This window comes from Marmota flaviventris, chromosome 6 (genome assembly GCF_047511675.1).
Source record: "Marmota flaviventris isolate mMarFla1 chromosome 6, mMarFla1.hap1, whole genome shotgun sequence".
NCBI lineage: Eukaryota > Metazoa > Chordata > Mammalia > Rodentia > Sciuridae > Marmota > Marmota flaviventris.
The window spans coordinates 79,960,547-79,987,093 of record NC_092503.1 but is presented as its reverse complement, the minus strand read 5'-3'; the positions used below and the strand labels follow the sequence as shown (position 1 = coordinate 79,987,093).

At 37.1% G+C, this 26,547-nt stretch overlaps 1 protein-coding gene and 1 pseudogene across 1 annotated transcript in view; one reads left to right on the top strand and one right to left on the bottom strand.

Annotated features, from left to right (window-relative positions):
• Elovl4 (ELOVL fatty acid elongase 4) overlaps positions 1 to 22,585 on the bottom strand; it is a 28,967-nt gene extending 6,382 nt beyond the window's left edge. Inside the window, exons 1-3 of the mRNA XM_027928250.2 lie at positions 22,224 to 22,585; positions 4,167 to 4,354; positions 2,676 to 2,756 (exon numbers count right to left, since the gene is read on the bottom strand). Coding sequence (XP_027784051.1) covers positions 2,676 to 2,756; positions 4,167 to 4,354; positions 22,224 to 22,323 — 369 coding nt within the window. The 5' untranslated portion in view covers positions 22,324 to 22,585. The remainder of the gene's footprint in view (positions 1 to 2,675; positions 2,757 to 4,166; positions 4,355 to 22,223) is intronic.
• Positions 22,586 to 22,949: 364 nt separating this feature from the next.
• Positions 22,950 to 26,306, top strand: LOC114086875 (large ribosomal subunit protein eL33 pseudogene; annotated as a pseudogene).
• Positions 26,307 to 26,547: the final 241 nt, after the last annotated feature.

Sequence of the window (26,547 nt, the reverse complement as noted above, 5' to 3'; positions counted from 1 at the left end):
AAAAAGAAAGGAAAAGCAGGTTGTAAATAACAAATGATACTATTGTGTGGGTTTCAATTCAATGCAAATAAACTTCAAATACATTACACCAAATGTACAAGGCATGAAATAATTTATACAACTAGGTATCATCACACAGTGTTAAACTGCTGAATATAGAGCTGTAAACATATTCACACTGCTATGCTTTTCAACTTGGTAGAGAAACTGAGATGTTTACTTTGTAAAGACTTAGGTTTTTTACATAGCCTCTGCTACACTCCCAATAAACCTACAGTAAGTTTATGCACCAACTGGTCTCTGTCAGTGTCTGGCTCTCTCATTTTAATACGTACAACAAAGAAAGTATCCAATCATGGTGGCTTCTTATAAGGTAGTAAAATCTTAAAAATGATAAACTGAAGTGAAAAACCAAAAACAAATATTTCCTAGGTTATAAATATAATCCTGCTTACATGAATAAGTCTTGTGTTTTCCTAGGGTCTAATTAAGACACCAGATGGTGTGGAAAGATTACATTATGGGCTGAGATTAAGGATCCAGTAAGAGGTGACCTCTGTATACAAGTTTTAAAACATTTTAGAAAAATTCTATAATGATAACCACAATGACCTTTTTTGTAGAACATAACTAAAATTGATAAACTTTTGTGTTAGAAGCTTGACAGATTGATTCATAAGTAGGCTTAGAAATTTTAGAATTGTATCTAGTGGATGTCATGGTGTTTGTTGTTTGTTTTGTTTTTTTGCTTTTGTATGTGTATATGTGTGGGTTCTGTTTTTGTTTTTTCCTTTTTCTGGTGCTAGGGATCAAACCTAGGGCCTGGCACATACAAGCACGCTGCTTTACCACTGAATTATAACCACGGCCCCAAAATAACAACTTTAAAATGTAGGGAAAGAGAAAAGAGAAAGGTCCATTAAAAATATCTTGTGATTATAGATTGAGAATTTATTGAATTGGCTTGAACATATTGTGGAAAATGATAAAATTGGTTAAAATAGGCTTGACATGCTCTGCTCATAGCAATGCTACATTTACTATTCATGATCATGGTAGTACTTTAACTATAATCATTATGACATAGTGAACTTCAGGAGGAAATAATGTCTTATTTTTCCTCGATATGGGTCTCTAAATTTGCCACAAAATAATAAATAATTATTTTCCTTAGTTTATAAACTGCATTAGGTATCACCATAGAGTACACCAAAGTGAAAAGTAATACTTCTTGGCTACATAACAAGGTATATAAAAATGAGTAAAATATTCATTATACTGCACCCAAACACTAGAGGAGAGCCGTAGGGGAAAGATTCACAATGCAGTCTGTGCAAATCTCAGGTTCTTTCTCCCATATTACAATTCTCACAATGGCCATTTTTTTTTTTTTTTTTAAGAACTAAAGTTAATGCATGTCAGGAGGGCAGGTTCACAATTAAGAGTGGTAATTTTGAAACTCTATCCTAAAAATATCTATAAGTCGTGACACATAAAGGGTTTTGCCAAGTGTACTTCCAGGTAAAAGCCAGACATTGCCACCTCAATGGTAGCTGTCTACTGAGGACAGCATCTGGTAATGTGGTTACCAGAAGGAATTTTTTTTCCTGGCCAGCAAATTCTCAGCTACATCACAAGTCTTCTTTTCCTCTTAACCACTTATTTACATGCTGTCAGCTTCCCTACCCTCACTAGACTGCCAGCTCCACTAAGGGAGAGACCTCACCTGTCTCCACATGTGGTCCCAGTGCCCCCCGCAGTATCTGCATACAGGGGATGCTTAGCATGTATTTTCTGAATGAGTAAAAACACATGACAATCAAAGGGATGATTTTTTATCAATCCATAAGCCTTTTACTAAGGAAATGAATATATGGACTAAAATGGTAATATATGAACATAAATTGCACATTAAAGCAATTTGGTCTTGAGTCTTGGTGAATATTAAGGTTTATGTTGTCCAAACTCCCATGTCAGAAAGCTGCTTTTCTTAAAGAAAGCTACTATAGGTTATATACCATTTCTATATATATTACATATAAGGTAAAATAGAAAACAGATTCTGTATACATTTTATGTTATATGTAATTTTTCATATAACCCACAGTATATAAAATAGTTCATTAAATACTTAATAATTTGTTGTTTCTCCCACTTAAGTTAAATGGTAATTTGATTAATGTAGATGATTGAAAAATAAAATATAACATATTACTAGTGGTTTATTTTTCTACAGATGCAATAAAAACTGAATTCATATCTGTATAAATTGTGTTGTACTTGTTTTCCTAAATATTATATAGTTCATAAAACATTTTCTTTTCCTCAGACTTTTTAACAAATGAATCAGACTCTCTTTATGAGTTTCTATTCTTGATCAAAAATAACTAAAATCTAAAATAATATCTTTACATAAAATGATAACTTTTTTCTTTTTTTTAATACTACAGTCTAGTAATCCAATTCTTATTCACTCTCACACAACCAAATTAAAAAAAAAAACATACTAGAGGTATGAAAACCAATTTTCAATTATGTGCTTATAAGTAAAAGCATAGTATTATTGACTTAGCACCCAGTCTAATTTCACTACCAAGCCATAGTACATTTCTCACTGATGGGGGCCTATGAAACTAAGCCACTTATATTAATTTTAAGTATTTTAATGTACTTACCCTGACTTCATTAACATTATTAGAATAATCCACAGTCTGGCAAATATAGCTATATCCTGCATTATATGATCCCATGAATAACTGGAAAAAATGAAATAATATTTGAAGGAAATTTTTAGTAGATTCAGCAACAAAAATAAAAAAATTGAGGAATAGACGAACTCTAGGTAGGGCAAAATGGTTGGAGGGGAAGGGAGAGGGCATGGGGTTATTAATGATGGTGGAATGTGATGATCATTATAGTACAGGTATGAAGTACATTATAGTACAGGTATGAAGACACGAATTGGTGTGAATATACTGTGTATATAACCAGAGATATGAACAAGTGTGCTCTATATGTGTAATAATAAGAATTGTAATACATTCTGCTGTCATATATAAATAAAAAATAAATTTAAAAAAATACTAAAAAATGTAACTACAAATAAAAAAATTTAAAATCTGATATGTAACATATCAAATTAATTTAAAAGCAACATTTTCTTTAAAAATTTAAATTATTTTAAATACTGCAGTCTAAATTAAAAAAACAAATGTAACCTCTGGACTGAAACATCAACTCTATTTACTTTGTAATATTAAGAAGTTTTAAAACCAACACTTGGGTCCAAGAGTGGTCCTGTCTTAATGGGTTTCTATCCTGGATCTGTTTGTTTGCAACTAACAAATTAGGTAAAAGTATCCAAGTAAAGCAAATGAAAGTGTTTATAAAGCTGAGACTCTGTAGGCTAAATTGACAATGAAGAAAGATTCTTTTTTGTAGAAGAATTACTGTTTGTTGTTGTAGCAAATTACTAGTCAGTTCTCTGGGATAACAGAGTTTCATGAGTCTCTTAGGAAACAAATTCCTTACACTCTTGCGACTTAAAAAAAAAAAAATAGATGTGTCAATCAGCTTTCAGGATTTCCTTTCAAAAGTTCATGGAGAATTTGCTGATGCCCAGAAATGTACAAAATGATTAGTAGGAACAGTTGTATTCCAGGTAACTCATTTCAGTTCTAGCCCAAAATACATTATATGATAGGACTGAACTTCAAGTTGGTACTTATATCTATTTTGATCAGTTAAAAAACCTGAAACTAATGAATAATAATTTAATCAAATATTTACTGAGTACCTAACATGTATCAAACACTATGAAAAGGTTATCTCACTTAACTCTGATACTAACCCCAAAAGGGAGGTATTTCGTTCATGTTAGAAACAGAGGAGCCAAAAGAAGGGGGTTAAACAACTTCCAGTGTCAGAACTGTTAATAACAAACAGAAAGCTTAGAATTAACTCTCTGGTTCAAAGTTCCATTTTAAACCACTGTCCTGTACTTCATGTTTAATATTTTATTGTCCAACATTTTTCTAAGTGTAAAAAAATTTACTTGTAGAGTAGCGACCTTGAGGTACAAGATTGCAATATGGCTTTATGCAGTCTCATTTCTTAATTCTCTGTAATTCTGAAGAATTATTATAGAATGATCTTAATAAACCTACCTCTCTGAAGATGAAAAGGTTAAGCAAAACCATCCCAAAATTATAGAGAATGAGCACTAAGCGCATCTGAAATGGCTCCCGGTCCTTCATCCACTTTGGACCCAACCACACGAACAGGAGATAAAGAGTGCTTATGCTTAGTGTAGGCCATGGGGACTGCATCAGAGGCCAATCTTCCACGCGTTTATCTACAGAGAGAACACATAACAAAATCCTCTAAACCATGTGTGCTTTACAAAATAAAACTTTCAGGAATTAAAATGTTTCACCTTAATTTCCTAGTTGGACCAAAAAACATGTCCCTGTCTTTTGAGTCCCAGTGAAAATACATGGTATAAAAACCCAAGAAACAAGACTGATTTCTGCAGTAGCTTTTGAAAATCATTGATTGCTTTATGTTATACATTAAGTTTTATAGAGAACTTGAATAACAAAGTTCATTAAAATACAGGAGAAGAGCCTGAGCTGAAAAGATGATGAAAGACAAAGTTCACGAGGGAGTCTACTACCCAGGGAGTCTTGGCTGTATCACTCACATCAAACCCATTCCAGAGTTCAAAATGAACTGAAGTCTCTGAAAGACAGGAGAGAGAACACACCTCACAAGGAGGAAATGACTTAAAAGGTGGTGTGGCTGGCTTCTGTCAAAAGGCCACTATGACCTTTCAGTGATTATTCACTTTTAAAATACTATTTTATCCTTCTATGCTAATTATCCTTCTATGGCCATATGTTCCCATGCCTAAGGTCCCCCATAAAACACAGACTATCTATCTGCATAGGTCTCTGTTGAATTAGACAAACTCATAATGTCTAAATGCCCTGGTTTTGGTCCCTGGAGCAGGAACTGCTGTGGTGTCCTTTTCACAAACACTAAGGCAAATACTGCTTTCAAACAGACTGATGCGAACAGCAAAAGTACTACTAATGGTATAATGTGTGTAACAAAGGAAGGGAGATAAATTAATCTGTAAGGAGATATTAATTTCTAACATCATGGATTATTTCTCATCTTTACTAAACAGAGGAGTCCTATTGTCAAAGAAAGTTCTGAGCAGCAAGTAGGAAAAAATTTAGAGAAACAGGTTTAAAATTTTTCCAGAAATTAAGGGTAGATAAAAATATTCTACCTTTTTGATATTGGTGCCACACACTGTATCATCCTCTCATTCATCAGAGAAATGAAGAGAGAACTTCCAAAGAGAAGGATAGAACATGAGTGAGAAGCTGAAGATCTTACAATAAGAAATGCTAAGGGAGGCCAACAGAAAAGTAGAAAGGTGGGACAGGGCAGGCGGGAATAGACAGGAAAAGGCACTACCAGTGGGCAGACTGGCTGGGTTCTAACGCTGGCCCTGCTACTGAGTGTAGGACCTTAGAGATGCAATCGCTCTTCCTCTCCTTCATCTACAAACACTGAAGGGGAGCAAGGGGTTAGACTGGTGCTTCTCTAGCTTAAATGAGACAAAGAATCATCTACAAAGAATAACTGAAATGCAGGTTCTGATACAGTAGGTCTGGGAGGCAGCACATTTGTAGCAGAGTATACTTGCTGGGAAGCTCCAACTGAGGCTATGCCACTATCCATGGACCACAAGTTAAGCAGTAACAAACTAGGTGTTCCCTTCAGTTCCAGTTAACTTTTAAAAAGAGTAAGTAGGAGGAAGAATGACTTTAAGGTGAGGAAAATTATAGAAAGGAAATTTTCGTTAGTCAGGGACCCATTCTACACTGAAAGAGAACCCACACATGCTTCTGTTCCATTATGGCACTCATCACTCACCACTCACCCTCCTTCAAGCTGTAACCTCTCTGAAGGCAGGGGGTGGGGCCTTTATTCTTTATTGCAAGGCCTATCAAGTAGCCTAAACATTTACTGGATTTAAAAAAATAAAGAATGGATAATTTTTTCACAGTAGTCCTTTAGGTTCCATCCCTCCTGTCAAATCCAGCAGTATACACTGAATTCTTACAGTTTCTTCAGTGTCCAGCAACCCTTTCCTGCAACTCCTCTCTGATCCTCTTCTGTGGCAGCACAACTTGAACCTCAAACACTGCATTCCAGTATTTGGTGAGTATGTCACGCTATACGGCTCAGTGCCCTTTACACCATTGCTCACTCCAGAGAGGAAAAGCAATGCCTTGACTGCTTTCCTCATAAATGCAAGCCATTTATTCATTTAGCAACTGCTTAACAAATCCGTTTTCAGCCTATAAAATGCTACATATAACACCATACCCTTCTCCAAGTAGCCCTTCCAGTTCACAAGGGTCAGAGCACTCTCAAAAATTCCACCTCCTTCAATTACTATGGACGTGGGAGTAATTCTCAGCACCAAATCACAGATGTAATAATGCCCATCCAAATATTTGCATGAATTTTCCTCAAGTCTTTACATATTATTATACAAGTCATACGTGTTTTTCTGTACTTACTTGAATATTTCCTTTAGAGTTTCTGATGAGATTCACATGTCCTACATGACTGCTATGTTTTTATCTATTAAAAAGGCAATGCCTGGGCTGGGGTTGTGGCTCAATGGTAGAGTGCATGCCTAGAATGTGTGGGACATCAGGTTTGATTCCCAGCACCACATGTAAATAAATAAATAAGTATATAAATAAAATAAAGATCCATCAATAATAAAAATATTTTTTTTTAAAAGCAAAAAACAAAACAACAGTGACAGGTCCCCTAAGCCTTGAAACAAACAAAAATTATAATCTACTTTCAGAGGACAGAACTGGTACCAGTGAGAATCACACAGTAATAAATTTCACCTAAATTTCTAATCACTGGATCTTTCCTTTCACATGTAGAAGGAATTGTCTCCTTTGGTAATAGGTTCCCCCCCCAATTGTAAATTAAATTTAAGTAAACAAAAGCCAAATATTACAACCTGTCAATTTCCATAATAAAAGACTTTATTATAATAATGAGAATTACTAAGAAATATTGTCTTTTACTCTTCCAGATCCTTAAGGGTTAACTCTCTCTCAGGAAATAGTTTCCACTGAGAATAATTTGACTGTTTCATAAAGCTTATGACAAGTTAAACTGATCTGTTTACAAACATTCATTTGGTCAGCAATCATAATTTTATCTCTATTAAAGGTCACATAATAGTTACACAACTGTATTTGTCAGAACTGGCAAAGTGTCTCCTAAAATGAGTTAATTTATTCTATGAATATTATAATTTTTATAAAAGATGTGGACAAAATGGTCCATCTGAAATGGGACTTTCCTTCAATACCCTCCACCAACACATTTCTATTTCTAATCTGATTTGTATCTTAAGATCACACAGCAGTGAAGTCAGACAGCTCTATTCCTTCAGAGCTAAGTGGTTTGGGGCAAGTTACTTTGTTCTTGGCCTTTCAAAGTTCATTATCCATGATAGGAAGAGACAGATGTGATAAGAATGTTTTAAGTACATGGTAGCGCAGGAAAGAAGACAAGACAGGCTTCAAGAGCAGACATTTGAACTTTTTCTCAAGAGACATTTGCCACCAGATAGGAAGAAAAGTCTTTTTTTCAGTGGGCAAAATTAGAAAAAATTATACAAGGTTCCATCAGTAGAATGACAAGGGACACTCAAATGAGAATATCTGAATACCACAGAGAACAGAATGTATAAAAGCAGCCCAGAAACAAAAAATAAAACATTTATTTTGGAACAGAAGGTATCCACAGGGAAGTAGCATAAGGGATCCTTTTGAAGGTCTCACAACCTACAGGTTGTAAGAATTCCAGGAGGCTGGATTTCATCACATGGATCATGGAGAGATATGTGCTTTGTTCTGGCTTTTAAAAGATCATGTAGAGGCAGTGAGAGACTGGAGGGGAAGGGGATGTGTCAAGAGGCAGGGAGACCAATCAGATGTATGGTTCCCAAATGCTTGTCTTTGCTAGACTGCACACATAAAATGTGCATGCTTGTTAAAATATAGGTTCCCAGGCCCCACCCCAGATTAAATGAATCAATATCTCTGCAGGTGGGGCCCAACACCATGATCTACTATGGTGATTGCAATAGGCAGGGAAGATACAGAGACCACTATTATGCAGGAGATGACACAGGGACTGCAGTGGTGATGGATAGGGCAGGCAGGTATGGATATTACAAGGGTCAAATCTAGAGACTCACTATTACAGGTGTGACAGGTGAAAGTAAAAGTTTAGGATTACTCTCAGATTTCCGACCTAGAACAGATGGGGAAGTCATGATCCAGGACAAGACTACAACAGAAGAGAAGCAGATCTTGGAGGAAATGACCGGGTGAATGTTACACACGTCTTGTTTAAGGCACTCCTGGGACACCTAGGTGGAGGTGGTATCATCAGGCTCTGTTGCTGCAAAGGAACTGCCAGGGCAGCAGACACACAAAGGAGTTATTGGTCATGAAACTGCACCAGAGTTTGAGGTCACAGGTAAAGAGCACACAGAGGGAAAGAATAAAAATGGAAAGGATTAAACCTGGGGACCCTTGATGGGGAGAGTGGGTGAAAACGGCCGCAAATCAGCCAGAGAGGCAGGAAGAGGGGAAAGGATGTTTCAGAGACCAGGACAGCAAGAAGCTTCCAAAAGGACAGGGCAGGCAATGGGATCTACAGGGAGGGAATCAACTGTTCTCCACTTTTTCCATTTTAACGAGGGTTGATATGTGAAGATTAAATGAACTAAAGTATGTAGAGTTCCCAGCCCATCATGGACACCACTCACTCCCCCTCCCTCCTCCTGCACCTTACCTTTTCCCTCCCTCACACTGGGTGCTCAAGTCAGGAATAATGTGAACCCCGCCCCTTCAAGGGCACACCCCCTGTATCTCCTCGTCACTTCTTCCTGATCTATAGACTTCTCTAGGTCTTTGAACTTGAACTCTCAAATTGGACTACCAGCATTAGAATCTTTACCTATCAGCTGAATAAACCCCAGGAGCGAGTCAATGTGAAGAGCTAAACCAAATTAAACAACTAAATCAGTATTTGAACTTTGAAGAGTTTACACTTAGAAGACAGAACACTTCATAATTTATACACTAAAATGACAAAAATTTTATGACTTGGTCTTTATTTGGGAAATCAAACACAAAAATTCCCACAAATTGAATTTTTAATTATGTACAATGGCTGTTTTTGATACTTCTCTTTAAAAGATAATATAAAATGTTATATTTTAATAAAGAATCAAATACTTGTAATCAAATGGTTTTTAAGTAGTCCTAGTAACTTCTACTTATATACAAGCAACTGTAATTCATACAATAAATTACCTTTGTATATTAAAGCAACTTCCTTAAAAGCGACAAATAGGCCTACTTTTTTGGGAAAAACTGGTATCTTTTCAAGCTTTTGGTAATTTAGGATTTTCACTGTCAAAGTGCGCTTTCCTCTCAAAGTAGTCTAATCTAATAAAATTGACTATCATGGCCCAAAAGAAAAATTCACTAATTTAATTTTAATAAATTTTTAAAAATTAGAATATACAAGAAGAGTTATAATATAGAATTAAAATACTAGAAAAATTAAAAAGAAGGAACACATGTTGCAGTAGGAAATAATCTTACATGATAGCTCAGGAAGTCACTAGGAGCAAAAGCAGGTTGGTACAAGGGCAAGGGACAAGAATTGAATTAAGAACTAGATTCTAGCTCTGCCGTCTAGTCCTGTGGCTATGAACCTGAACTCTCTGGGCCACCATTTTCTCTTATGTAAATGGGGGTGACCACAGGTTTATCCAAATCACTGCCCTTCTGATTCAGGTAAAATGATCCACAGTTACTGTTCAATATAACATGGTTCTAGCCATTATACAAAGTCCCTGCTAAGTACAATTAAATATTCAATAAAAATACATCACATCATTTGTTTTTTAAATTAACAACTTCAGCACATTTAAATTTTTTCTTTTTTCCTAACAGCACATAAAACTAGATGGCAAAAGAAACTAAGAACACTCCATTCTCTTGCTATTGAAAGTGTAGTTCTTGTACCAGTAGTTAATTTATCACTTGGAAGCTTCAAAGAAATACAGAATTCCAGGCCTCATCCCAGAACTACTCAGCCAGAATCCTTATTTTAATCAGACTGCAAGATAATTTACATATCAAAATCTAAGAAGAACTGCTCTAGCCGATTCAAGAATATGAGCCTACATTATATATCATGTAATCAGATTCTACCTGAATAAATCAGCCACCTTTTTTTCCTAACAGCATTTATATCTGTTTAATCTACCAGTAACAAAAGAAAAAAACAAGTCTAATACTCACTAGGTACTAAACAGCTTCAGAAGTATATTCGGGCATCAAGAAGTATGTACTATATAGTACTCTCCAAAACTCTCCATTCTTCTTTAATAAGTTAAAGCCAATAGTTATGAATCAATTCCTTTTTTAAAAAAATTATTTTTTATTCTAATTTGTTATATATGACAGCAGAGTGCATTATAATTCATATTACACATATAGAATACAACTTTTCATATCTCTGGTTGTACACAAAGCAGAGTCACACCATTCGTGTCTTCATACATATACTTAGGGTAATGATGTCAACTTCATTCCACCATATTTTTTACCCCCATGCCCCCTCCCTTTCTCTCTAAATGAACTCCTTTTAAAGGGGTATTATTAAACGTTAATTTGATTTTACTGATTACACAAAAATAAAGTTTACCCATTAGTAGTAAAATGTCACATTGTATATCAAAGGTACCTCATAGGAAAGCTGTCTTTTTCTTAAGGAGCCAGTCAATCCCTTCCTCTATGCATTACAAATGTTATGATGGTCAAGGCCACAGCCTTCATTCCCTGTTGTATCTTTATAACAATGCCTGGTATATAAGAGTACTCCTCCTTTTTGTCAATAAATAAATAAATAAGAAGAATTTAATGAAAAATACAGACAACTGTTGTAAACAAGAGTCTGAGAAAGATCTTATTTCTATGACAGGGAGTAAACTATACACCACCTAAGACTTCTTCTGGGTTTTAATCTAAAATGTGATGCTAGACATATTCCTCAAGCCAAGGAAGAACATGTATACCAGTGAGTTGAAAAAGACAGAACTAATGAAGAAGCATTTTCAAATACTGGGCAAAATAGGACCAGTAACAAGCTGAGATATACTTTAGAAATAAAGCACTGATTCTGAGTATGGTAGGTCAAGGACAGTCTGACAGCCTTTCTACTTAGTAGGGGAAATTTCTGTTCTAACCTCCACATCTCTGGAAAGAGGATGGAAAAGCACGTGGGTGGATTAGTTAAGGAAAGAGTAGCTTTTGTGGAATGCAGAAGTGGATGAGGCAGAAGGTAGGCTAAAAACTGACAAAAGAGGTCAGAGTGGGATGGTCAGAAGGGAGGGAGGGAAACTTTGATAAGCAAGGGAGAGTCAAGTAGATGCCTGAGGTAGGAGGGAACTCACAGCCTGAGAAGAGTTCAATGTTACAATTCGCTCAACAGAGCAAGACTGCAAAGATGTTAGCTGTGTAATAGTCACCCAAGAATAAAAGAATGGAGAAAAGGGTTAAAAGCATAGGAAATAAGAATTCTGGTTGCAGGAAGGACTGGGGATATAGCTCAGTTGGAAGAGTGCTTGCCTCACACGCACAAAGCCCTGCACTCAATCCCCAGCACCACAAAAAAAAAAAAAAAAAAGAATTCTGGTTGCAAGCTTGCTTGAACAGAGATCATAAAAAGGCAAAAACAGAGAAAAAAATATAAAATTTCCAATAGAAAGTAAAATGGAATTGAAAGATAGTAACAAAGAGGAGAATGAATCTGCGCATGATTCAACCTGAAGGTTGCTTACTATGAGTTTTAACTTGGGAAAGTTAAGTTATTAAGATGGATAAGATCCATTTTTCAGTCTACTCACCTGGAAAATGGGGCTAATAACAGTACCAACCTCAGAGGATATGATGATTAAACATGATAATAAATATAAAGCATGGCATAATGTGCCTAGCACCTAGTAAGCACCAAAACACTGAATATTCATGCTGAGTAAATAGGTGGGCTGTGCTGCATTACAAACAGGTTAATTGTTTTAGGAAGGAGAAAGATCGTGGTTCTATCCTAGCTCTGTGACTTTCTAGAGGTCTATTTCTTCATCTATGGATGGTTAAATAATACCTAACTTGAAGGGATGCTAGGAAGACTAAATATAAGATGTACAAAATGTATTACTACAGTGTCACATAGTCTATAATAGGCCTATCAAAGAAGTTTCACAGATGGCAGTGAGCTTCACCTAGTGTTAAAGCCAACTCACAGTGGAAAGGGAAACATGAGAACAGGAGAAATACATATCTAGAAAGAAATTTGAAGAATCATGTCTCATATTCTAAAAGCCAAGATCAGAATAGCAGGTAAGCAGTTTCCCTTCCCTGTTTCCACATTTTTGAGGCTTCTCCTGGTAATAATATGGAAGTTCCAAGTCCAAACATGAACTCAGTGCTGTCACCTATCTCAAAGCTTTAAGAAAATTGAAATGCTGTTTCCCTTTATTTAAATAAAAGACTTACGATACCAATTGTGTATGTGTGTGTGAAGTGGACAGGAAGAGAGAGTGGGAGCTTTAGTTAAAATCTCTTGTCTTTAGCAGTTCCATAAGTTAAATATTTATTGGGTAAAATATTGTCAGTCCTGAATTTATTGTCCTTTCACTAATTAATCATACTTTCTAGGTCTTGTTTCATGCTATGGGAAAATACTTTCAAAATTCACTTTGAATATTCTCCCTCCACCCCAGTACTCGGGGTTGAACCAAGGGGTGCTCTACCACTGTGCGATACCCCTAGCCCTTTTTATTTTTATGTTTTTATTTTGAGACAGGGTTTTGCTAAGTTGCTGAGGCTTGCCTTGAATTTGCAATTCTTCGGTATCAGCCTCCCAAGTAGCTGGGATTATAAGCGTACACCAGACTTGAATACAATTTTTTATGATCCTACTACTTTATCACATGGAAGTGAATTTCATCTTCTCAAGCTAAATATCACTTCTTATATTTTATAATGTATATTCATATACATAGTATAAATTAATATAAACATCAGTTTTTACCTTTATCTGACACCCAGCCATCCTGCACTTCTGAGCATTTTAGATGTCCTTTTATCTGTTGGTATAACTTTGTTCATATTTAGTATTCTAAAAGGACTATGTAAATAAGGTAGCAACATAAGAAAAAATAGCTAGGCCTCTGACCTGTAGCTGCACAGGTCAGAGGCCTAGCTGCTTCCTGTTTGGCTAGTATGAAGGAAAGACAAGAGTACTGGGCTAGAAACCACGCGATCATTTTCAAATATTTAACGTCTATCAATCTCAGGGACACCTAAACATAGGAAACTAACAATATTTCAGACCTGTCTTCCAGGGCTGTTGTAAAACTGTTATGCAAAATACAATGCCAAAGCTGTCTTCCTTGTTGTTTGCTATTTTCTAGACATGTGGGTTTTTTGGTTTTTTTTAAGTCAACACCTTGGATTCTCTTTAAAGAGCCATTTTAAGATGAAAAAAAAAAAAAAAAAAAAGGAAAAAAATCAACTATCTTGCCCCTGACCATGAAGAAAGATCATTTATAGAAGTTCTATTATATTAATTGTACAATATGTGGAATTCTTTTTTAATTGTGGTAAATAGCAAAATTTACCATCTTAATCATTTCCTAAGTATACATTCTAGTAGTATTAAATATATTTAAATGTTGTGCAATCTCAAGAGTTTTTTTGTCTTACAAAATTGAAACTTCATATCCATTAAACAATTCCCCAGTTCAGTTCTCTGTCTCTTCAGCCCTGGCAACCACTATTTTATTCTCTGGTTTCTATGAATTTAACTATCTAAGAAAGCCCATATCAGTAAAATAACACATTATTTATCTTCTTGTGACCAATTGATTTCACTCAGCGTAATGTCCACAAAATTTATGTACATTGTGGCATATGTCAAAATTTCTTTCCTTTTTTTATATTTCAATAAAGTTTAATTGTTTTTTTCAATTTGCAGATGATGAAAGTAAGTGAGCATCTATCTATATGGATGGTTGGGACAAAATGATTTATCAGATTGAAAAAATCAGTTTCTAGCAATTCTGTATCAGGTAACATTTTTATCCCTTTTTATTTGTTCTAATTAGTTATACATGACAGTAAAATGCATTTTGTTACATCATACATAAATGGAATATAGTTTGTATATATATACCACATTGTTTTACTCTTCATTCATCAAAGGACATTTCAATTTTTTTCTACCTCTTGAATACTGTGAAATGCTGCTACAAACATGAGTATAAAAATATGAATTTCTTCAATATACATCTCTGCCCAAATTTTAATTTGATAAATAAAAATGAAAAGAGAAAAACTTATTCCTTCAAATGCTCCATTTCAAAATCACAAAGGCTTTTATGTGATTACATCCAACAGTGAGTCACAGATTCCTTCAGGAGATTAATATATTTGTATTGCAATTGCAAGACTTACATTCTAATAAATCTGTAATCATAAAGTGCCATACTAAGATGTTTTAAGAATGAAAATATTCCATGAAAAAAAATGACAGTGGATTTAAGAAATTGATATATTGATTAATTAAGGAACATACTTATATAAAAATAATTTATTCTGTTTTCTCCTTACTGTAAAAAACATATATTTTTAGCAATTTTACAAAAATTTTAAGCCACATTTTCAAACTTAAGTTAGAAATAATAAAATATAAAGTGCCTATAGTTGAAAACTTTTGGTAATGATGCATAATAAAATTTAACATTTTGGGGGGCTGGAGTTGTGGCTCAGCAGTAGAGCACTCCCTAATACATGCAAGGCCCTGGGTTTGATCCTCAGTACCACATAAAAATAAAATAAAGGTATTATGTCCAACTACAACTAAAACATTTTTAAAAATTTACATTTTTATAAAAAAAAAAAGTTAAGATTTAGTTTACATTGACAACGTTTGTTTTAGGAAGTATGAAAATTCGATAGAGTGGCTTTAAGGATTATCAGTTCAAATCTCTTATGGTACAGGTAGGAGACCCAAAGAAACATTAGTAACTTGCCCAAGACCACATAATAAGCCAACCTCAGAAGTTGTCTGTCAAATAATAAATGTTGCATGTTAATTGAGACAACTTTATACTTTCCTGTTATTGTTCCTGGTTTTGACAGAACAGTTAACTCTTGGTAATTCAAGCAATATTGAGATGACAGGTATTGTGATGTAGCAACAAGTGCTGTTTCAAAGCAGGTGCAACAATAAGAGAAAGCAAAAAGAACTAAATAAAAATCTGTTATTCTTACTATTTTGGGAGTCTGATAACAGACTGTTGTTGAAAATTATTTCAATTACTTTACAGAATGAAGCTTTTGAATTTCTGATCAAAGCATTCACCTGAAATCGCTTTGCCTATTTAAAGAACAAAGAAATGACATATATATCCAGAACTTTAGAGCCAGGCAGGACCTTAGAGATTATCTATTCAACCCTGTTAATTTACAGATGAAAAAGTTGAAGATTGGAGAAGCAAAGGGACACTTGTCCAAACTTTTACAGCTAATTAGCAGCAGCCCCACCACTAAAGCTTGGGCCATCTAAACCTCAGTCCAGAGTGCTTTCCATTGACTACACCATGCTGCCCTCCTCACTTCCACACAAATCACAATGCTTCTGCATAGAAAATGAAGAGAAAGGAATAATTATATCTGATTTTATATGCTTTGTGGTACTAAATGACTTAATGGTTCAACCATTCATTAGATTTAGTCAACATCAATTGAATTTATGACTGACAGCTGATAGAGATCATTAAAAAAAACTTGTTCTTACAGGGGTCTAAAGTTTTATTAGCATTTAGCAACCACAAAATATCACCATGCAAAATTATGCTAGATTAAGAGGTATATGTTGGGAAGAAAAATATATAGAAGTGAAGGAGTAAATCATAATGAAGGTGTGTAAAGAGTTCAGAACTAGAGCCACAGGAGGAATGGCACAAGCAAATGAACAAGTAACTGCTAAAATCAATGTGTTCAACAAATAAACAATAATGAACGGGCAAATTAACTAAACACACATGTCTAAACAAGAACTACAAATGGCCAACAGACACATAAAAAAATGCTCAACACCCTTAGCAATCAGGAAAAAGCAAATCAAAAGTACACTGAGATTTCATCTCCAGTCAGAATGGCCACCATCAAGAATACAAATAATAAATGCTAGCAAGGATGTGGGGGAAAAGATAAACTTAGTACATTGTTCTTGGGGCTTCAAATTAGCACAACCACTATGAAAAGCACTACAGAGATTTCTTAAAAGACTAAGAATGAATTCATCCTAGGATCCAGCTTTCCCATTCCTTGATAGTTATCAGAACTAAAATCAGCATACTACAGTGATACATGCATACCAATGTTTATAGCAGGATAACCCACAATAGCCAAGTTATGGAACCAGCCTAAGTGTCCATCAACAGATGAACTGATAAAGAAAATGTGGTATAATACTCAATGACATTTTATTCATCTACAAAGAAGAATGAATCATGTCATTCAGTGGAAAATGAATGGAACTGTAGAACATCATGGTAAGTGAAATAAGCCAAACTCAGAAAGTCAAGGTCAAATGTTTTCTCTCAATTGCAGAAGCAACAAAGAAATAGAGGATTGAAAAGGAGATGCGGGTGGGGGGCTCTCATGAAAACAGAAGGGAAATCATCAGAGTTTAAAAAGGGGGATTGAAAGATGAAAGGAAAGGAGGGCACGGGTAGTACATGTCCATATATGAACATATCACAATGAATCCCAGTTTTTTTATTTTTTACATAATGCATTTATTAATATAGAGATATATATGTATATATACTTAAGCGCAGTAATTGAAATAATAAGAGTAGTAGGCAAATCAGAAGACTAGAGCAAATAGATGGGGGAGAGAGGTAGGAAGGGAAAAGAAAGGTACTGGGGAATAAGATTGACCAGATTTTGTTATTTAAGAACAAATATGGCTCAATGACTCGCACTCTTATGTCTAATTATAATGTGCTAACAACAATAAATAAAGACAATGTACTCATTCAAGGGAACCAACTATTTCAGGCGATCATGATCAGAGAAATGGTTTTATGAGGCAGGGATGAAGGGTATCTGGAGAGAGGTAAATGGGGGCAAAAATCAGTAAAGGCGAGGGCCATGGTGTAATGAGACACATAAAGGTAGACATGGACACATTTTGCTGAAGGGCCAGTGAATTACCCAAGCTGGTAAGAGCAGCAGAACTATGGGCAGGGGAATGCCAAATGACCCAGTTAAGAAAGTTCATTTGAAAACTGGTTCTGAAAGCCAGGTATTTCTTCCCTTCCATCTTCTAAAAGCCCAAACCCACATGGTTGTTAAATAATATACTCTAATACATTCTTATTCTGAGGGAAAATAAAACTATAGCACCTTGATTTGTTACAGGCATAATGTCCTCATAATGAGATGGAAGAAAGAGGCATGCAGGATGAGAAAAAACATACTACACAACTCTTCTCTGTGTGCTGACATATACCTGATTCAGAATAAAAGTGGCTCAATCAATGAGGGATAACACTTATGTTAACAGTGTTAAATCATTCACAGATGACATTATCATGTGACCTGAGGGAAAATAAAACAAACTGACCAAGCATTTTGTGGCTCATCAGATCACAAAAAGCACTGTCTGAAGTATGCAACACTTCTGAAAATTCTGCCTTCTGAACCCAAAGATTTTAACAGCATAAACTGTCCTGGCACCAGTTAGAATCTTCATTGTTTACCCTCCTAGAATTCCACTGGCAATAGTATATTTTGCTATCTATGCTACTGTTGAAGAGTAGATAAGCACATTAGTCGTTCAAGTCCAGGAGTCTGCAATCTCAATTCAGACTGTGGTGAAGGAAGAAAACCAAAGCCACCACCAAAAAACTAAATTGGTATTGTGGCTGGTTATGAGATAAGACCTCACTGAAATCACTGACCAAGGGAGATACCATCTTAGAAGTGGGTAATGTTCCACAAATTTGTTTTTAATAAGCTGTTTAGAACTTACCTCTCTTTATCAAAGAAGCATTAAAAATGGTAACTGGGTTCCCAGGCATAGTCAAACACAGCTTATTAAAATAATACTGTGACAAATAAAGCTAATATAATAAACATGCTACACAATATTTAAAACACGTGCTTCTCAAGGCCTAGTGATCTGGAGGATAAATCTGTTTTTATTCCATCTTATTAGAGTTGAACGTCCCCTCCTACATCAAACCTGGAAGATTCAGTGAGCCTTACACACAATCCCAGGTTCTCCAGTTTTAGTCACTGTTCCCCTTGTCTTTGATACCCTCTGCCCTAGTTTACACATGCAAACTTCTGATTGTTCCTTTCAATCGAACAGGGGTAAGGAATCTGTGGGATAACTGATAAACTGATAAACATTCTAAAAACAGGGCTGTCTATTGTTTCCACAACTCAAGACTGAGGTGGTGGTGAATAAGCAGAGATGAGAGGAGTAGAGTAGGACAATTTTGACCTTCTTCAGGCCCAGCTAGGCCTTACTCTGTCAGATCACATGGCTGTCAGACAATGATATCTAGGAAAGGTGAACCAGATAGTGACCCAGAATGACTGTATGCTGCGACATACAATGACAAGTGTTCCCCACCTCTCTCCAGAATCTAGAACTGTGCCTGCACATAGCAAGCACCTATGGAAAGAATGAATGATAATATAAACCTGGGTTCCAAGTTTTGTCATCATCTTATGAGAGTCCTCTCTCCTTCTGTACCACTCACCCTTCTCCCTTCTAATCCTTCCAAAGTGAATTCAAGAACCAGCCACTCTGGCCTTTTATAGTCCAACTTCAACCACCAAGTAGATAAACATTTTCTGTAGGGTGTTGTAAGTCACTACTCCTGAACAGAGGAGTAGTGACAACAACCCCCAACACACACGTGCACCTGTACCCTATGCACAAATGATTCCTCTCTATAACCATGTGGTCAGAAAGAAATGTAGTGGCTTAGGAGACATGTGGTTTTACTGAAAGCATCTACTAACTTTTGTGTGTGTGTGTGTGGTGCTGGGGATCAAGCATAGGGCCTTATGCATACAAGACAAGCACTCTACCAACTGAGCTATATCCCAAGCACCCTACTAACTTTTTAAGATATTCATATGCTAAATGTTGGGTACACATAAAACTATTAATAAGCATTTATTAAAAGAATGTAGTAACAACTTATTTAATGAACAGTAATGAATAATATGAAAATTTTGAGTATTTGTATAATGGGAAATATTTAAATTCCTCACTTATTAATATTTATGTATAACTTTCCTTAGTTAGATATACCCTTTGAGCCTAGGATACCAGTCCTATCATTTTAATGAACTCATAAAAGTAAAGGAATAGAAGAAAAAAACAAAAAAATGTCATGAGAATACATTCTCCAATACCATCAATTGATACAAAGTCCCATACCAGTCTACACTTTTTTTCTAATGTAAACCAACATTAACTTCCTTATCCTAGTATCTAAACATATAATATAGGAAATTAAAAATTATTTTTATTGTTTTCTAAAATAGTTCTTTCAAAGTTTCAACTCCAATGTATAAAATGTTAATGCTATACTAAAAGTAACATTTTCAGTGTTAACATGTTAACAACCACATGTATTGCTAAATATATGCCTTTGAAACGCCCAGTTTCTATATGTTGCTTTTGATATGCTTTATTAAATAGCAATATTTGATATAAAAGCTGAAAATGAGATTTTTCCAGAAACTGCCCTAGGGCAAAAATCTCTTGGACCATCAAATGTACTCCATAAATCTGTAACTATTCCTGTTATGATAATGCAAAGTAGATAAGTTTATTTGAGCTTTGGTAGAAACCTCAATGGAGAGACATTTAATGAGGTAATAAAAGGGAAAGAAGCACATAACCACGGTCAGGAAGGAGGCGCTCCAGGGCAGGGGCCTGCTCATTTCTTGCTCCTCCTGAATAACGTGCATCCTTTCATCACACTCATCACTATTTCTCAAGACCATCTTTCTCGCCCATTTTTATTTCCCTCTTTCCAAACATCTGACTCACCAACTTTTCTTCAACCTCATCTAAGAAGCCTCCTTTTCTATTTCGAAGCCCCCTTACCCATATTTTCATGAAATTGTGCCAAAAAGAAATGCCCTTCGTATCAAAACACTGATGGGGTCCCACAAAAGGCACACCAAGAGCAGAGAAAGGAGGGGAGTGGGAGATCAGGGGCTCCAAGGGCTTGACATATGTTCTGCCTAAACCTGAAAAAATGCTCCTTGATACACAGCAGCAAGGTAGAACAGACTGTAGCCACTAAGCCTCTCTGTTGGTTAAAAAATACCTATGCCTACACAAGGTAGCTCATTACAGAAGGCCAGGAAGCAGTCTCAGGTTTCGTAAGTAGATAGTCAAGAGCACTGACAAATATCTTCCCTTTGACCTCCCACTGTGTTCCAGTGGCTACCACTTCTCACTTTTGGTGCACCATATTATATTATTCTACATGCCCTCCAAAGCCCAGTGGCAAGCTTTCAGCAGGTGAGTACACTAAACTTCCTGTTCCACTCATGGTCTCTTTCTTTCCATGAGTACAGAAAGGAATTAACCATCACAGAAAGCTGTATCCTATCTTTGTTCCCAATTTTTATTTCTGAGACTCAGGAGATGAGAAAGCTCCAGGATAGGAAGGGAATGAGAACTCTTAAGTGTGGTCTGGCTGTAAGGACATCGGAGAAACTCGACAATGTCTAACTCCAAATATGCAAAGCACAATTACCTGCCAAGAGCTTGTCTGATATTCAACTGTGTAATGGGAAGCCTTGATGCCATGTTAAAAGAAGCTAAATCACATAGATGAAGAAAAGGGTCTGCCTCCCCAGTTTTTGCAGGTACAACATAAGGTCAATGTGATAATACATTGAAGAAAGACTTCAAGAAGAAACGCTCCATTAAAACCTGCCTTTTAACCATTTATAGTTGCAATAGCTTACCAAATGGCTCACTTTTCCAGTGAGATCTGAAAAAAACACTTTTCTAAAGAAGTCAATGCTCTAATACCAAAAGCAACAAAGCAAATGAAGAAACAGTGAAATGGAAAAATGCCTAATATTACAGTTGCTTCTGCTAGGAAAGCAGAAATTAACCAAATGACACTTCTGTCAAATAAGCTAACCAGCTAAAGGAAGTTTGCTAAGAAAACCGTGTGTATGTAGGTGTCTGGGACAACCTCTAGGTGCTGCTGTGGAGACCCCTTTCCTAAAGACTCATTTCCTTCCCGGTGTTTCGGCCTCCCCCTCCCCCTGACAACACTGCAGTGCGCAAAGCCATTCTAGACAATCATTTCAGATAGATTTGCTATTGAAAAAGCCTCAGAAACACTCTTCAAAGAGTCCAATAATGCTATTTTACTTTTAAGTCTAAATTATACTATAAATGGATGAGCTGGATAGAAGAGAATATCTGCAAGGGGTTGTCAAAGCAACCAGGAGGGCTGAAGTACAGAAGAGCTACAGTTGGAGCCCTCCTTCCTCTCCAGCCCTCTCTCCACACGAATATTACTAAAGGTTAAAACAATGCTGTGTATAGGGCAGAACTGTGAGATGAGCTTGAGAGATTTGGGAGTGTAGGGTGGGGCGGTTCCTGCGAGGAGCTCTTGGACGCACAGGCTCCATCTAATGTCAGCTCCCGCATCCGAGGAGCTGATGAGAGATGGTGGAAGCTCTGAAGAAAATCCAACGAGCGTCTGGGAGGGTTAGGGGGGTGGGGGAGGCCTTAACGTTCGGATCAGATTAACCAATGCACAACCGTAGTGCCCGCGCCCCTGCACCTGCGCTGATCTGGGGCACCCCTAACAGCCACAGGGTAGTGGGGGTTGCAGGAACAGGGACCCGGCTCTGAGATCTGGGCTGGCGGCTCAGAGGGAGGAGCCAAGACAGGCAGCGGCCCGCAAGACCAAGGGAAGATGGAGAAGTCAGTGCTTTTACCTGCGATGGACCAGGTCCAGCGGTAGAACTCCACGGTGTCGTTGAGCGCCGTGGACACCACGTTCAGGACACTACCTGGCTCCGAGTCCAGAAGCCCCATCGAGGCGATAAGAGGGAGCTGGAGACGGCAGGAGAAGAGCGGAGACCCCGCTAAAGGATTGACCTCGGAGGCTAAGGCCGAGGGGGCGAGCGGCGCTGGGGACCCTTCTAACGGCGGGGCCCAGCTGCGTCTCTCCTCCTCCTCCCGGCGCCGCTGCGGTAGGGACCGGCGACAGCGGAGTCAATGAGCTGGGCACAGCAGAAGGTGTCGTCAAGGTTCCCAAGAGGAGGAGGAGGAGGAGGAGGTCCCGCCGCGAGCGCTGGTGCTGCACCACTCTGCTGCCTCGCGTCGCCGCAGCTCCAATCTCCTCCGCTGGCGTCACGTGGCCGCGCGCGGGGGCGGGGGGCTGGAGCGCCCCTCCTCCCGCCCGCGCTCTGGGAGTCAATTGCGCAGGGGTGCTGCGGTCGGCGGGTGGCGAGTGTCACGCTCGCGCAGGCGCGCGCAGTCCTTCTGCCTCGCCCCCCTCCTTTTCCCTTGCCCTCCAGAGCGAGACACCTGGGTCCTGCTTTCTGTTGCACCCCTCCACCCCCCAGTGTCTCCATCCTCCTCCCCCGCCTACCTCGAGGGCATCAGGCTCCTGCGGAGGAGTATGTCGCCTTTCCACGGGTGACCTCGTATCCTCCCCGATGCGTCCTGGCAAAGAGGACGGAAAAAAATGGGTGTTTTGTGAGCAAGATGAGGTAGGCGAGGTACCTGTCGCTCACCTCGATTTCACTTGTGTTATTGTTTCCTTCTCCTTCCCCAGCACATGTTCGTCACCCTGACAAGGGAAATGCATGAATTTTCCCTCTAAATACGTGAAGGGATATTTGTTTTTCATGCTACAGCGATGGACTATAGGCTTTATGGTCTACTTATTTGCAAATGAACAAACAATTGAATGAATGCTTGCGTGTGCTCCGTAGACTTTTTTATTGTACCTGAAATGATCAAAGTAATACGTTCGTGCTAAATTAGGCCACTAGCAGTTCACAGAAGAGGGAGAAGTGAGAAGAGACTAAGGTTAGATAAGTTTTCTGGGATCTGGTGGAACTGAAGTGAATCTTAAGGAAAATGTTTAGGAGACGGGGAGGAAAACAAATTATTATTTTTTTAAACTTGTTAAGAAAGTAGGAGTCAATAAAAAAGGCTACCTCTGAAACAGCAAAAATACACTACATTACAATTTGTAATTTGATAGTAACTGACATAAAAACATCTTTGAGAATCATGCAACAACCAACACATCTGCTTGATATTTAAATGTGTCACCTACATTTTGTTTAACCTTTTCTCTGCTTGTTGATTTAGGATGTGTCAGTTTAAAGGACACTGAGTCAACTGTGATTTCTTCAGCCTTCTGACATTGTTAAAATAATGTGAATAGTAGCTTTTATCACATTTATTTTATTTATTTCCCAGTTGACCCGGTTATATATTTTTCATCTTTATTTCATATTAGAAGCATCCTAAAGGATAACAGTTCTTTTTGGTTACCTGATGAGCCCCTAATCCTGTGCTTTAAGTATCAAAATATCGATAACGACATATTATAACTTACACTTCTTTCAGAGCATAATGGGGATTAAGTGGCAGGAACTTTAGGGAGATAAGGTAATTAAAAGTAATTGATTTATTGTATAACTCAAGCAACCATAGTCTTCTTTAAATGTTTTATTCTTGAAATTCACCAAATCATCCAAGATGTAATTTATTAATTGGTCAAATATATATAGTTTTGTGGATTGACCTTAACCTTAAGTTATGTGACTGATTCTAGTAGCTATAGAAAAATTCTAGTCAAGTTTCTCCATTTAGAGAGTAAAGATTGACTCATTTAATTTGATGATTTAACAAAGTACAGGATAGTTTGAACTTTCTATATTGTAGAATACTGCATGTTTTTTAGGGAGAACAGATTCCTACCCTCATGGCCATTCACACAAACAAAACCTCTTCATCTTATTTAATGCGATGTAAAATTGTTACACCAGTTTTACTTGGCCTCTCTTCTACAGTAGGGACCAGTCTAAATTCCTTATTCACTAGGGGGCGCCAGTCACATACAACAAAATCATAGACAAGAGATGGTAAATATAGAGAATGGCAGTTCTACCTGTGTCTCCTTGTGCACACTCTACCTGAAAGCATAGTACTGTTATTTACATTTATGAGCTGTCCAAACATACACCAAGAACCAGGGCCACAAAATTTACCCACTCTGGGGGTTTTATTCAGAAATAAAGAAGAACGAAATTATGTCCTTTGCAGGAAAATAGATAGAACTGGAAACCATAATTTTGAGCAAATTAAATTAGGTTCAGAGAGAAAAATATTTTATATTTATCCTCTTAGGTGTAAGCTAGAGGGGGAAAATGGGGGGAGGAGATGCCATGAAATTAGAAGGGTGGCCAGTATCATAGAGGAAGGAGAAAAGGGGGAAGGAGAATGGAAAGGGGGAGGTTGCGTTTGGGAATAAAATTGATTAAATTGTGTTGTTTATATATGTGCAAATATGCCACAATGAAACCACATATTATGTATAATTGAAGTGCACCAAAAATTAAAAAAAAAATTAAAAAGGAAAAAGAGCCCAGCAACTCTAGAGTTCTATTACCTGGCATGAAGTCTACAATCTGGTATTCAATTCACAAGTGGTTTACAAAAGCTAATGACAGTCCAGAACCAACACCTGCTGGGTTTTAATGTGCCCCCCAAAGTTCATGTGTTGGAAACTTAATCCCCAGTGCAACAGGTTGGAAGTTGGGGTCTAATGGGAGTTTTTTTAGGTCACAAGGGCTCCACCCTCATGAATAGATTAATGCCAATTATAAAAGAACATGAAGCTGTGAGTTTGACTTCTCATGGGTGTACACTCTTTTACCTATCCACTTTTTACCAGAGGATGATGCAGCAAGAAAGTCCTCACTAGATGTAGCTCCTTGATTCTGGAATTCCTAACCTTCAGAGCTGTAAGAAATAAATCTGTTCTTTATAAATCATCCAATCTTGGGCATTCCTAAGATGCCTAAGCACAAAACAGACTAAGGGAAGAAAATGGGTATTGAGAAGTGGGGCTGTTGCTATAACAAATATTTGAAAATGTGGAAGTAGCTTTAGAACTGGGTAATAAGTAGAGACTTAATGCGTCTCAGAACATAGACTAGAAAAAGCCTAGATTGCCCTGAATTAATTGGTAAAGGCAGGAGTGATGAAGGCTCAGAAGAAAATTGAGTTGGAGGGTGGGAGGATCCAAATCTTCTTAAGGATTGCTTAAGTCGTCACAACCAGAATGTTATTAGAAATATGGACAGTGAAGTCCATTCTGATTGTGCCTCTGATAGAAATGAGGAACAGAGTATTGGCAACTGGGGTAAAGACCACTCTTTGTTACAAGGTGGCAAAGAACTTGACTGAATTGTGTCCATGTCCAAGGGCTTCATGAAAGGCAGAATTAAAGAGCAAGGAACTAGGATATCTGATAGAAGAAATTTCTAAGCCAAATAGTGAAAGGGCCAAATACTTTTAAATGCATACAGTAAGATGCAAGGGGAGATATTTGAAAACTTTGCTCTGACTTAAATACTTGTGTCCATACCCATGGCTTTTTCTTCCATTTTGGAACCTGTGGTTGCTTGCTAGAAGTAGGACTTCTAAAAGGCAAATGTTTCTGGAAGGCTGTAGTACAAGGTCATTTTTACTGGTGATAAACAAGGTCTCTGGAACCAAAAGAAGCACACAACTCTTCTTAAAATTGAAGGTGTTTATTCCCAAGATGAAACTGCATTCTTATTTGAGTAGGAGATGTGGTTATGTATACAATGAATGAAACAGTGGCACAGTGCCTCCTGGAAGCAAACCATACAAAACTAGAGTAATCTGGAGAAAGGTTAGCTTGTATCCATGAAAATAGTGGCATGATTTGTGCCAAATCACAAAGCAACCTTTGTGCTAAGATCACTGGACACAAAATCTGTGTGATAACTGCACTCTCCAGGATTTAAATTAATGAAAGATAAATAAAAATGAATTTATCTTCTTGGATTTCTTTTAACTGCACATGGATATTTATAGCATCTTAATTCATAGTCACCCAAAACTGGAAGCAACCAAGATGTCCTGCAGCAGGTGAATGGATGACTATATTGTTGCATATTGTATAATGGAAAATTATTCTGAAATTTAAAAATTGAACTATCAAGCCATGAAAAGACTTGGATGACATTTAAAAGCATAAATTCAGAA